The sequence below is a fragment of the Gymnoscopelus braueri genome (assembly GCF_963280865.1).
Source record: "Gymnoscopelus braueri genome assembly, chromosome: 18".
NCBI classification, from domain to species: domain Eukaryota; kingdom Metazoa; phylum Chordata; class Actinopteri; order Myctophiformes; family Myctophidae; genus Gymnoscopelus; species Gymnoscopelus braueri.
Genome location: NC_137618.1, coordinates 34,185,980 through 34,199,411, shown reverse-complemented (window position 1 = coordinate 34,199,411; position 13,432 = coordinate 34,185,980). Strand labels below are relative to the sequence as shown.

At 40.3% G+C, this 13,432-nt stretch overlaps 1 protein-coding gene across 1 annotated transcript; it reads left to right on the top strand.

Moving 5' to 3' along the window:
* Positions 1-405: 405 nt before the first annotated feature.
* Positions 406-13,427, top strand: LOC308073699 (collagen alpha-2(VI) chain-like). The gene is made up of 28 exons (XM_080412767.1): positions 406-550; positions 1,007-1,177; positions 1,452-2,062; positions 2,262-2,282; positions 2,536-2,601; positions 2,687-2,740; positions 2,878-2,922; positions 3,017-3,043; positions 3,136-3,162; positions 3,253-3,297; positions 3,398-3,451; positions 4,256-4,318; positions 4,847-4,909; positions 5,001-5,054; positions 5,651-5,686; positions 5,774-5,836; positions 6,785-6,847; positions 7,141-7,203; positions 7,961-8,023; positions 8,173-8,223; positions 8,353-8,451; positions 9,976-10,038; positions 10,462-10,497; positions 10,593-10,638; positions 10,871-11,023; positions 11,506-11,961; positions 12,084-12,122; positions 12,578-13,427. Exons 1-28 carry the CDS (start codon positions 511-513, stop codon positions 13,177-13,179), a joined length of 3,174 nt encoding a protein of 1,057 aa, XP_080268893.1. The 5' UTR covers positions 406-510; the 3' UTR covers positions 13,180-13,427.
* The last annotated feature ends 5 nt before the right edge of the window (positions 13,428-13,432 follow it).

Genomic DNA, 13,432 nt, shown 5'->3' with positions numbered 1-13,432 from the left:
CTTTCTACTTTTGGTACTTTTTGTAGGCCTACTTAAAGTTGTACTTTAAGTAGGCCAACACTTTGATACCAATACTTTTGTACTTTTACTCAAGTAAATTTAGAATCCCGGACTTTTACTTGTAACAGAGTAATTTCTACATTGCAGTATTGATACTTTTACTTAAGTAAAACATTTGAGTACTTTTTCCAGCACTGAGTAGGCTATTTGAGATATTGGGCTCACACACTGCACTGGGCTGTGTTTCGGAGTCGGACAGATACGCGCCCCATTACGCGCGGAGCGCCTGTGCGTGCACGCAGATGAAGCGCTACTCGACCAAGAGCTGACCCCGATCCACTCCACTGATATGGGTACTTTCCGATGAAGATGGCAATCTGTTGTTTATAGTCTGTGGAATTTGCCTCAATTACAGACCGACTTTTCGCAAACGGTGTTTTTTTTTAATACATCCTCATTAGCCGGCTGGTAGCAGGCTAGACTAAACTTCATACCCTCATTTTTCCAACAATGCTGTGTGGAGTGGAGTCGGCACAAGAAGTTGGCAAAGGTAGTGTAAGCTCTTTAATAGTTAAGTTAATTGTTTCACATAATGGTTGTTAAGAACTTATTTGGATCTGCTTGATTCTAAACGCATAGCTTTTTGAAGATAATATGGCAATGTAGTATCTAATCGATTGATGCACTGTAGCATGATACAGTAAGATATACGTTGTAATACCTACTAAATTAAATGTAATCTGAATGTAAAGTAGCCTACAGAAGGTGCGATGTGGCAGCCAACAGTTCCATTTCACCATTTTATTTTATGTTATATCGTGTGCTTATACTCCAAGTGTGGCTATTCCTTGACATTGTTTAAAACAACTCTAAACATTCCAAAGCCCTCTGGAGATGCCTTCTGGGAGGACTCACTTGTTTGACAGCCATTTCCTGCTGTGCAAAGGGAGCATCAGAAAGCTGCTTCAAACACTATCCTATCCACCCCGCTGTCCTTTCTCCTCAGGGTTGAGCACCATGATGCTGGTCTCAGGGTTCCTCTTTCTGTGCATTCTCCAAGCTGCAACCCCTCAAGGGGATTTCAGCCCTCGTGGACCAAGGCCATTTCCAGGACCAGGTGACCAACCGAAACCGACTCCACCCCCTGTCAAACCGCCATCACCTACAGGTTGTGAGAGTGAGTTAAGTAGCCTGTAAAAGCTCTGAGTCTGGATTCTGGCCTGGGTCACTTTAGTGGGACTTAAGTGAAATTGTACAAAATGTATGTAACCAAATGTACTCGTAAGGGTCCATTTGGTTATATTTGTACACTCAGAAATGTTTAGGTCACTTTAGTGAGAATTTAGTGACGGTGTACAAATGGATAAATCTCAGTATGAGATTTGACTGTTTACAGTTGCATGAACTTCTACATGTGTTTAGACCTGTGTTAATATATTGTGCTCTCTCAGAGGTTATTGATTGTCCTATCCGGCTACATTTCACCATCGACACGTCTGAGACCATCGCCCTACAAGAGTACCCTGCTGGTATACTAGTGGAATATATCAAGGAGTTCACCAAGATTTTTGCCGAGGATCTTACTGATGAAGTGTACAGGGACCAAGTCAGGTTCACCTGGTCCATAGGAGGACTCCACTTCTCCCAGAAGCAAGTGGTCTTCAGCCAGTTCAACACCAGAGAGAGCTTCATCAGGAGCTTAAGTGGGATTGAATACCTGGGCAAAGGCACCTACATCGACTGTGCCCTAACCAACATGACTTATGAGATGACCCACCACAAGCCTTCAACAAAGACTGCCCTGTTTTCCGTGGTGATCACTGATGGACATGTGACAGGAAACCCATGTGGAGGGATCAAGGTGTCAGCAGAGAGGGCCAGGGAGAAAGGGATCCACATCTTTTCAGTGGCAGCCTCCAGGAATATAGATGAAATAGGAATGAAGGAGATCGCTGACTCCCCCTCCGACGTGTACAGAGATGACTACATAGCTGTGGAGATCGTTGACGGACGACCAAAAATAATGAAAAATAAAACCATTGACCGTATCATAAAAGCCATGGTGAATCAACCCTAACCCTATATATATACGTGTGTGTGTGTGTGTGTGTGTGTGTGTGTGTGTGTGTGTGTGTGTGTGTGTGTGTGTGTGTGTGTGTGTGTGTGTGTGTGTGTGTGTGTGTGTGTGTGTGTGTGTGTATACAAATTATATGCTTATATAATATATAACATAAGTACTTCCTCTTTTATTTTATTTACAGAAATATCAAGCCTATTTACAGGTAAGACTATTTTAGATTAGGCTGCAATTTCAAACTGTTTTTCGAAACAGAGTATCAGGTTCTCTCTGGGAACTGCTTTCGCATTATACCCCATAATTATCCAAATCAAAAACATTGCAAAAATCCTCCGCAGTAAGCTTTTATCCATCAGACAACTTACAAATCTCTAGCTTTTCTCTTGCTTTAGTAATATTAGTGTTAATGTTTTCAGAGGTTTCCACAGCTTAAATAATTTGTATCCACCATTTCACAGTGTTACCAACATACATGCCTGGAAACTCCTGGTATTCCTGGGCCAAAAGGTTATCGAGGTACAAAGGTGAGGATGCTAAGAAATCATTAAGAAGTATACGTTTTTGCTTTACACCCATCTTAAAACATCAATATTTTTTATTTCATTTCAGGGTGCAAAAGGAGGTAGTGGTCTTTCAGGACTGAAAGGTGAAAGGGGTCATCTAGTAAGTAGGGACTCTGACCACAGGAATTTGCAGCAGTCTACAATACTGTAATATTGTTCAGTTTAATATGTGCAGTCATACAAAGAATTCATACCAAAAAGCTGCACTGTATAAAATTTGTGTATCTTATGTCACAGGGTGATCCTGGTATTGAAGGCCCAATTGGACGACCTGGTCAAAAGGTTTGTTGATCAATGATCCAACATGTTGCAGAGACATTCACATTCTGTATTATATATGTCTCTTAAACATGTCTTGTGTTGTGCTGCCATACAGGGAGAGATTGGTGGTATGGGTGAAAAGGTAAGATTAATGTTCATGTTCAAGCTTTTGCATTTCAATCTTTAAAAAATTACATTTTAATTTGTATCTACGTGTGGCTTATTTTTGGACAGGGTGAAATTGGAGCCAGTGGAGCAAAGGTGAATACCATTGTCTTTGATGTCTACATTTGTATATTCGCCTCTTCTCAGTTTAATATGTTCTATGCTGACTGACTTGTTACTACTCAGGGCGTTGCTGGATTGCATGGTAGGAATGGAACAGATGGACAAAAGGTGAGACTCCTTTACTGAGTCCTTTACTACATGTTACTGGAACAGAATTGTGGGTGACACCTACGTATATGGAAACTGATATGGTTGTCGGTGTCTTCAGGGTAAAGTTGGGCGAATTGGAGCTCCTGGCTGCAAAGGTGATCCAGGAGACATGGTGAGTCCAACATTCATACAGAATATCTGTTCATACAGTATATACACTGTTTTGTATGTTACTTGTTTTTTATGTTGGGGACAAAATGAGAGAATTTGCATCTCTTGCTAAATTATATGTATTTACAGTGCATTTTATGTATTGTTGTACCTCCCAAATAAACGAATGAAATTAAAATCGAAACATGTATTTTTTATCATGTGCTGTTATCAAGGTGGAGCTTGATGGCAATGTTTTCCTCAGCAAGGTTCATCCCATAATTACGCAAGCATATTGCTGCCATGCCGGGGGGGGGAACCCTATCACATTATAACAGAAAAAGCTTTTCACAAAAACAAGATGTTTTTCACATTATAACAAGATATTGATACCTTTTTTCATGTTCGTTACGACTCTGCAAAACACAAGGAACATAAAACACAGACACACAGCAACACCACACCCGTAACAATGTTATTATAACTAGATAAAAAGCAACGTAAAATGTTTCACGTTATAATGTAACGTGATAAGTGATCATGTAATAACGTGATAACTTATCTTGTTAAAACCTGAAACGTTTCACGTTATAAGGTGATAAGTTACATGATGAGTTGTCATGTAAGTTGTTTTCCTGCCATGGCAGCAATACGCTTCCATATTATAATCAATGTCACTTAAAAAAATTAATTGTGTGACTGTGTGTGTGTGTGTGTGTGTGTGTGTGTGTGTGTGTGTGTGTGTGTGTGTGATATTATAAAAACATAGTTTTTTAATGAAAAATGCATTTCAGAGGGAAACGTTTTTTCTGTTTTGTTCTGAAAGGGGCCAGATGGCTATGCAGGAGAAGCTGGTGGCACTGGGGCACCTGGACATGAAGGACAGGAGGTTTGTACAGCACAACTAAATTGAATGGTTGAAATTGTCCAAATTTAAACCACTGTTCCACAAAACTTCGAATGCCACAAAGGTTGTTAACTCCCCATCGCAAAAGTTGTGACAGGAAACGGTCATCTGTTTGTCATTATTATTCATGAAAATATCTTTTAAAATATCTTTTAAATATCTTATTTGGTTTCCAGTAGTTACGCAACAGCAAAAGCGAAGCAGAAGTGTGTGTGTGTGTGTGTGTGTGTGTGTGTGTGTGTGTGTGTGTGTGTGTGTGTGTGTGTGTGTGTGTGTGTGTGTGTGTGTGTGTGTGTGTGTGTGTGTGTGTGTGGGGGGGGGGGTATCCACTTTATTTTCTATGCATTTTCAGTGCTTCCGATGTACAGCTTGTTACATGGAAGCATCTGAATATTGTGTGAGCCAACAGTCTGTCTCGAGATAATACTATTTTGCAAATGTAAACTGTTAAACACAAAAACAAGCTGGTTTAAGACCATGGTTTTTCTATTTTGTATGTTCTATTTTTAGGGCCATCCAGGTCGCCCTGGGAAACCTGGGCCGTCTGGCCCCAATGGTGATCCTGGGCCAAAGGTATAAACACATTACATAAAATATTCTGTGCAAATGTATACTCTCCTGTACCTTGACTCCAATGAATGAGCAAAATGTTCTTCTCATACAGGGTGACATAGGAAATCCTGGCTATGCAGGGCTGCCAGGAACAAAGGGATTACAGGTTATTATTATTATGGTTATTTATTTGTTTGTTTGTACAATTATAGCTGTTATTAAAGGTAGGGTAAGTGATTTGCATTGGTTAAAATAAGTGTTAAATAGCTCTATATTCTGATAGTACTCATTGCTATAGAGTGTTTGTTCAGTATTAGGAGTCTCCTTGTCTCTCCACCTCTTAATTAAACAGAAAATGCATTTTTGTTTCAGTTTCAGTTTCATTTCCAATTTTATCCAACCAGGACCGAGAATTAAATCAGGATATAGATTAAACAAGTGAAATTGGAAGTGATGACACTAAGAAATGAGCAGACAAAATTGGAACTGGAACACTATACAAATTAAGCTTAAAAATAGGTACTTTCTCCTGATTGGCTGAGATTTTGACACCTACCGAAAAATGTATTTTCTGTTTATTAAAGAGCTGGAGAGACAGGGAGACATCTGTTACTGAAAAAACACTCTATAGCAATGATTACTATCAGAATATAGTATTTTAACCTTTTAACAAAATACTTTTTGTTTTAACCAAAAAATATCACTTACCCTACCTTTAAGTTATGAAGTGTATTGTAAATGACACTTTCTTTTTTCTTGTAGGGCATTGGAGGGGAATCTGGACCAAAAGGCGAACCTGTAATCCAATACTTTATTTTGTTATTGTTGTTTTTTATATTGTATTTGTAAGTCTATTATGAATAATTGTAACATAAATGTCACCAGGGTAGGAGAGGAGATTATGGACCTAAGGGAAAACAAGGACGTGTTGGGCCAAATGGCGAGAAGGTACTTTTAACACTCTTACAGATGTCTACGACACATACTGTAGGATGTAAAAGATTTTTACTTCATTGAGGTTTTCGTATTTTCATGTAACCTTTTTGATTCTAAAAATGTCTTCAAAATCCTACAGGTTTCTGAAAAACCTGCTATATCAGTGGTTCTCAAACGTTTTCATGTCAAGGACCCCCAAAATTATGTATTTGGCTGTGGACTCCCATCTCAAAAAAAAATTGTTCCAGGGACCTCCAGAAGCAAAGAAAAGTTAAAAAATGTTTGCTTTAAAAATAAATGTATATTCAAAAGTTTGCACCGATTTTCATGATTTTACAAAAATAGCAGATCTACAAGATCATAGGGCGGCACGAAGTGACGCGCTATGAGCTTGTACATCTGCTATTTTTGAATAGCCAAAGAAATCTAAAATGACACAGATGCTTACCTGGTTTTAATGGGTTAAAACAGTCCCACTGAGAACAGAAATCCCTTCCAAGGAGATGACGCCAAGAAGTCAGCAGCATAAACTTATACAAACAACAATGAAACAACATTTAGCATGGAAATAATTAAACGATGAAAGTAGAAAGATTGAATGAAAAAAAGTTGGCAGAGAGGGAAATAGTCTGGGGACAAAGATAGCGATAGAGATAAAAGGGTGCAGAAACAATGTTCTCCCAGCAGATTTATCATCCACACGCCCAAATAATACTGTTCTGAGCAAGGCAAGAAAAATAATTTCAAGAAGTCTTTGTCCATACTGTTGCAAGATCACTTTTCCAGTACAACTCAGCACTGCAGTAGAATGTTTCACAGTTTCTCCCACAGACAGATTATCTACATGGTTTGTTAACAGCATGAAGATTACAGTGACTACACTTAGAAATATGCTCTGTATATATTGTTATTATTATTATGATTAATGCTGCCTGGTGAAACTTGTTCATTTGTTTTGAGGGCGAACGAGGGCCAGAGGGAATCAGAGGTCATGCGGGGGAAGATGGATTAAAGGGCACAAAGGTGAGAGGACAGGAGATGTGAGTGCTTTTGAAGAGATGACTCAGCAACTGTAAGACATTTCACATTTTCCAGTTCCACTAATGTTACTCCTTCTTGAAATTCTGCCAGGAGGACAGCCTGATCCGAGGCTTTTATTTAAAAAAAACGAACGTTCACTGGACATTGAGTCCATAACTTTCTAATTCACCTTGAGAAACTTATGCAAATTGAATGATTTTGTGTGTATTTTGACTAGCAGCAAAACCAATGGTCAGTAATGGTGTTTTGTCTGTGGTACTGTCCTGCTCTTTCAGGGGGACCTGGGTCTACCAGGGCCACGGGGCCAACCAGGAGCCCAAGGCAGCACTGGGGGAAATGTATGTTGTTTTCTAAGTTTGGGTGCTCATGTGGATCAAACAACAAAAATGTAATTATTACAGCTCTTCAAAGTAAGCAAAAAATACTCTTCAGCACTCTTCAGTAACTACAGGAATAGGAACATAAATTAAAAGCCTTTATTAACAGACAATAAAAATGACCGGAAGGCCTTCATCAGGGTGTGTGTGATAAAGACCTTCTGGTCAAAACGTGCTGGCATTTTTATTGTCTGTATTCCAATAGTCACTGTAATAATAAAGGCTTAAATAATTCTATTACTTATTTGAAAAGCTGGAATACTTACCTTTGCTAATGCTAATTGTTTAAGATTGCTTCGAAATATTTAGCCCACTATCACAATCTACCCATTTGTTATCTCCCTTAGTTTGACCTGGAAGATGAATGTAGATATCTCTGCTGATAAGAACAGCTGAATGGACCTCCAAGCTCACAGTGAGGTTGGAGGTCAAAAGGGGGTGGAGCCTGGAGTCAGCTAAACCAGCTAACTCCACCCCCCTTTGATGGAGTAAGCTGGTTTAGAAGAAAGTTTGAGGATCCAATGGAGTTAGCTGGTTTTGTCAGAAGCACTTTTTAATACTTATCATTGGTAGCACTGATTTATGGAAAAAAATGCAAAAGCGTAAAAATTGAGTTAGCTGGTTCCTGCCGGACAGCAACAATATGTACAATGTAACAGTATATACAATACAAATGATGATGACAGTGCATTGTAATGGATCCTCTTCCTTGTTACAGGGAACTGGAGGAAACCCTGGTGATGCTGGACCGAGAGGAGAGCACGGTCCGCGTGGGCCAAAGGTGTGCCCAAGAGGAACTTATTTTTCCTACACACTAAATCTGTGAAGAAAACCACAACGTTGAACATTAAATAAATGTTTCATCTTATTTAACTTAGTAAAGAACATGGCAACTCTATAAATATAACATTGTTTCCTTACTTCCCAAAGGGAGACGATGGAAGAGGTGGATTCAGCTATCCAGGATCAAGAGGACCCACAGTAAGTTTACCTGTCTCTTGTGAGAGCGTTGGCTTCTGTCACTATACTGTGATTGTATTTTCGACAGTCATTCGTTTTCATCTAGTGATGCAGCTGTGCAACAAAGTATAAATGAGGCTTTATTCCCAGGGAGACAGAGGTGATCCAGGCAGTAGAGGACCTAGGGGGAGCAGAGGTGATTGTGGCACCAAAGGAGAACTTGGAGACAAGGGACCATCAGGAGAACCTGTAAGTTAACCAGTTCAAACTAAGTACAGTGGAAAGTTATGATATTGTTTTGGAGAAGTGTTGAAGGACTACGGTAAATACATTGACAACAGTCACCTAACCAACTAAAATGTCAGAACCAAAACAACATACAAATTTGGAATCCTCAGTGTATGCAGGAAGCTTATCAGGAGCAGGAAGTAGATCAACGATTATGGAAAGTGGCTTCATGGCACATACTCATCCAAATGTTTATTTTAGTCTCAACCAAGCCTTCAGCCTGGCGGAGACAATTTGTAGGGCCAATATGCCAATCTACGCCAGGATACGTCTTTTCAACGCGCCCACAACACTTGACTTGGGCTGTCTCGTTACTCGATGTTGTTTATTGTTGCATCTTGATGGATTCGAACAGGTTGATTTATGGAAGGAGTTGTGTAAAAGTTTCAAATAAAACGGGGGGCAAACAACGAAACAAGAACAGGCTCCAGACTTAACTAAAAGGGTTTCAAAACAAACAGGCGCAGCATAAGGGTTCAAATAAACTCAAAATGATTCTAACAAAGTCTTTCATTCATAATCTGCGCTGTGTGTGTGTGTGTGTGTGTGTGTGTGTGTGTGTGTGTGTGTGTGTGTGTGTGTGTGTGTGTGTGTAGGGAGCGAGGCAGCGAGCAAGCGGTTGAAAATCTGTTTCTCTTCTTACTGTGGCCTGATTAATAGGACCATGGTGCCATTTTCGAAGGCGACCAGTGGGGGCGCCATTTAGTCAAAAAACATTAAATCAAATGAAATGGCTCCTACACAATTATTAAATAACAATCAAGACAAGAATAGAATAGATTAATTCATCAAATCTGTAGAGGTGCAGGTGACATAAATCTCCATGGACTTGTCCTTTAATGACCCCCTGGAATTGGCCTGGCTTGGATATTGTGAGTTACTGCAGCTGTCACTGTGACATAATGGGAAATGTCACTTTTACACATAGAACTGTATGTCAGCCAAAATTGTGTGAGGGAAGTATCTACTTGATAATGATGTGACGATGACTCAATTTCATTTTGACAAAAAATAAGTTCTACAGTACACACCTGGCAAATCGCTGCGGAAAGTCAGAGTATATGTTTTTGGATTGTTGGTTTCGGAAAGTAATGTTTGGACACACTTGCACATCGCTGGCCATTTGCACACAGCATGACATTGAGAATAGGGGACTGACAGTTGCACATTGTCCTTTCAATAATGGGTAGAATAGAATGGATTCTATTCTATTCTATTCTATTCTATTCTATTCTATTCTATTCTAGGATGGCCCCATGGGTCTGGCAAAAAATGGATATTGTATGACAATACCACTGGTAGAGTGGTAATAAAATTTGCTAAGAATGATAAAAGGGAACCACATCGAATTAAAAACTCATTCCAGAGTATTGACCAGTGTCGCATTTCGTTGAATCACATCCCAAATGTACCAAAAATATGTCTAGCTCTTTTCCAGAGAAATTACTAATTTCTACCGAAAAATGTCTACTTTGTACTCTTCAGGCTGAGCCAGGCCTACAAGGTGAAGCAGGGAAGAGAGGCCCGAAAGGAGAGCCTGGAACTGATGTAAGAAAATAGAATCTGTCGGGTAGAAACTTTGTATGTCCAAAACCCCACCATTACTTTTCAGGAAATTGAAAAAAAATAACCTGTGTTCCAATATGGATCCAATGTAGTGATTATTGAGTCACACGCTATTGTTAATACTTTTCATTGTTTAAATACTTATAAAATGCAAAGACCTCTTTCAGCCTGGCATCCCTATTTTTGGCATTTCATTATAGATGAAAATCTTCAAAATGTTTTAAAAAATAGTGAAAATAGCAGATGTGCAAGCTCACTACACATCGCAACACGTTGTGAGCTTGTAGATTGGCTATTTTCACTACTTTTGTGTGACCCTGGCTGTCATACAACAAAGTATAAGGTATTGATTTATGAAAAAACATATAACAATGAAAATGTTTGCCTTTTGTTCTATACCCACAGGGTGATATGGGACCAGCAGGAGATCCAGGCCTCACTGTGAGTGATTTCTTAATTATTATTTGTTTTTAAATGAATATTGATCTACTTTTTCATAGCTGTGACGATGCTAATCTGTGTGTGGCTTAATGCAGGAATGTGATGTCATGTCATACATCAGGGAATCATGTGGTTGTTGTGGTAAGTAACGGCTATCACGTGTGTGTGTGTGTGTGTGTGTGTGTGTGTGTGTGTGTGTGTGTGTGTGTGTGTGTGTGTGTGTGTGTGTGTGTGTGTGTGTGTGTGTGTGTGTGTGTGTGTGTGTACAGTACATTGTGTGCAAATAAAATAATTATTACAAAGGTGTAGTAGCGGTTACAGCATGTTGTGTTTTTTGCATCAATACACTGAACCCAACGTTGTCTTTCACCAGACTGTGAGAAGCTCTGTGGAGCTCTGGACATTGTGTTTGTCATCGACAGCTCAGAGAGTGTTGGGCTGACAAACTTCACCCTGGAGAAGAACTTTGTTATAAGCACCATCAACAGGCTTGGCAATATGGCAAATGACCCCTCATCACTTACTGGTACAGTTAAGCAAAAGCTAAGAAAAATAAATTAAAAGAAAACGGGCACCAGTATAAATCCTTTTGCAGACATTTTTTCAAAAGGAGTGAAAATGGAGACTGCCGCATTAGACAACTGTTTCCACAGACATAATCAGCCCACATGCTAAGATACACTATGAACTCCAAAAGTACTTGGACAGTACTGTAATTGCTTTGGCCGTGAAATGACAACGACTGTGAGGTCAAAGTGAGAACTGCCATCAGTTTAAGTGTATTTTCAGCTTTCTAAATGAACAGATCACACCTGTTTTACCACCTCATATGCAAAATAATGATAATAGATTATTTAAAATATTGTTTTTCAGCTAGTGAAATACACACTATATGAAAGTCACTTGTATGAAATTATTTAAAGAAATGTGATGCTTAACTAATGTACTGTATATGGGGAGGCATAGTGTTTGAATATTGTACCTAACACATGCCTGTCTTGCCTATAGGTGCCAGAGTTGGAGTGGTACAGTACAGTCACAATGGGACCTTTGAGGCCATTCATCTCAGTGACCCCAACATTAACTCCATGTCTGCCTTCAAGACAGCCGTGAAGAACCTACAGTGGATAGCCGGGGGCACATTCACCCCCTCAGCTCTAAAGTTCACCTACGACAACCTCATCAGGGACAGCCGCAGAGCCAAAGCCAAGGTGTCTGTGGTGGTGATCACGGACGGGCGCTTTGACCCGAAAGACGACGACACTCTTCTCTCCTACCTCTGCCATGACAATAGTGTGGTGGTCAACGCCATCGGAGTTGGGGATATGTTTGGACAGATTGAGGATGATGAGATCCTGACATCTATAGCGTGCCAGCGGAAGGACCGTGTCACACCCATGAAGCGTTTTGTTGATCTGGTGGCTGAGGACTTCATTGACCAGATGGAGACTGTGCTCTGTCCAGGTGAGGATTCATATAACTAGATTGTATCTATTTTTGAGCTGTGATTTGGTATACACCCTAGTTCAGTAGGATGACAACGCTTAGCTTTTATGGCACAGACCTTTATACATCTTTTTTTCCAGAACCGGTGATTGTTTGCCCCGATCTTCCCTGCAAAATGGGTAAGCTTTGCGTTGCGAATGGTCAGCTAATTATCTGTATAACATCATCTGCATGCACGTTAAGTAGGGGCCAGTGTCGGTCAGACATGAACATTATGTGAACTGAACTGCAGAGGTGGAAAGAGTACTATAACACCTTCAGCACTGTTAGTTGACTTAAATATTACTCACGTAGAAGCCAGATTTACTTGTGTTGACCACTACTCAAGTAAAAGCAGTAGCAATGACTTGCCTGCATATGTGGGTCAATGTGACATCCTAAATGTATTTTTTTCAATATGAATATGCCCTACCAAACAATCTCTCCCCAATTCAGTGAGGCCCTCCAAACTGGTTTTACAGTAACGGTAGCATTTATTACTTTTGACCCACACTGAATTGTATATTGATATCTGGCTGTTTAGATTTCATCACTTGAATGGTTGATCAATGATTTATTGTGTCCATCACTGCAGAGTCAGATGTGGCCAGTTGTGCCGAGAGGCCTGTGGATGTTGTATTTCTGCTGGATGGCTCAGAGCGTCTCGGCATGGAGAGCTTCCGCCACGTCCATGGATTTTTGCAGAGGGTGGCAGATACCTTGACCTTAGCTCGGAGTAAGACTGACCACATGCGTGCCCGTCTGGCGCTGCTTGAGTACGGCAAAGAAAATGAGAACCACCTGGTCTTTCCTCTAACGCATGACCCGGCCGTCATCGCTGATGGCTTGAGAAACATGACGTACATGGATTCCTCCTCTAGTGTGGGGCCTGCCATCTTCTATGCAATCAACAATCTCTTGACTACTGGTGGCGCACGCCAAACGAGACGCAAAGCAGAGATAAACTTTGTTTTCATCACCGATGGTGTAACCGATAATAAGAGCCTAGAAGAGGCTGTAAGCGCCATGCGTAGGGCACAGGCCGTCTCCACAGTGATCTCCGCAGGAAGTGATATCGACCAGGAGGTTTTAATCAAGCTGGCCATGGGTGACCAGGAGGCCATCTTTAAAGGAAAAGACTACTCTGACCTGTCCCAGTCAAGTTTGTTTCAACGTTTAATCCACTGGATATGTTGAGGGGCCATTGTCAGGCGGACATGAACCTTGAATGTGCACTGTACATAACAGCAGTGCTAATGCTGTTGTATCCATTATTTTATACATGGAGATATTGGTTTACGATTAATTCTACTGCACTGCAAGGGCTGTCCATGATGTCACTTACTGTATATGCATTGTTTGTGCTTCACGGGATTTGGCACGAAAATGTATTCACCTTGGATATAATGTTTTACAGCAACATAATAAAAATTCTGCACATTTCATCCAC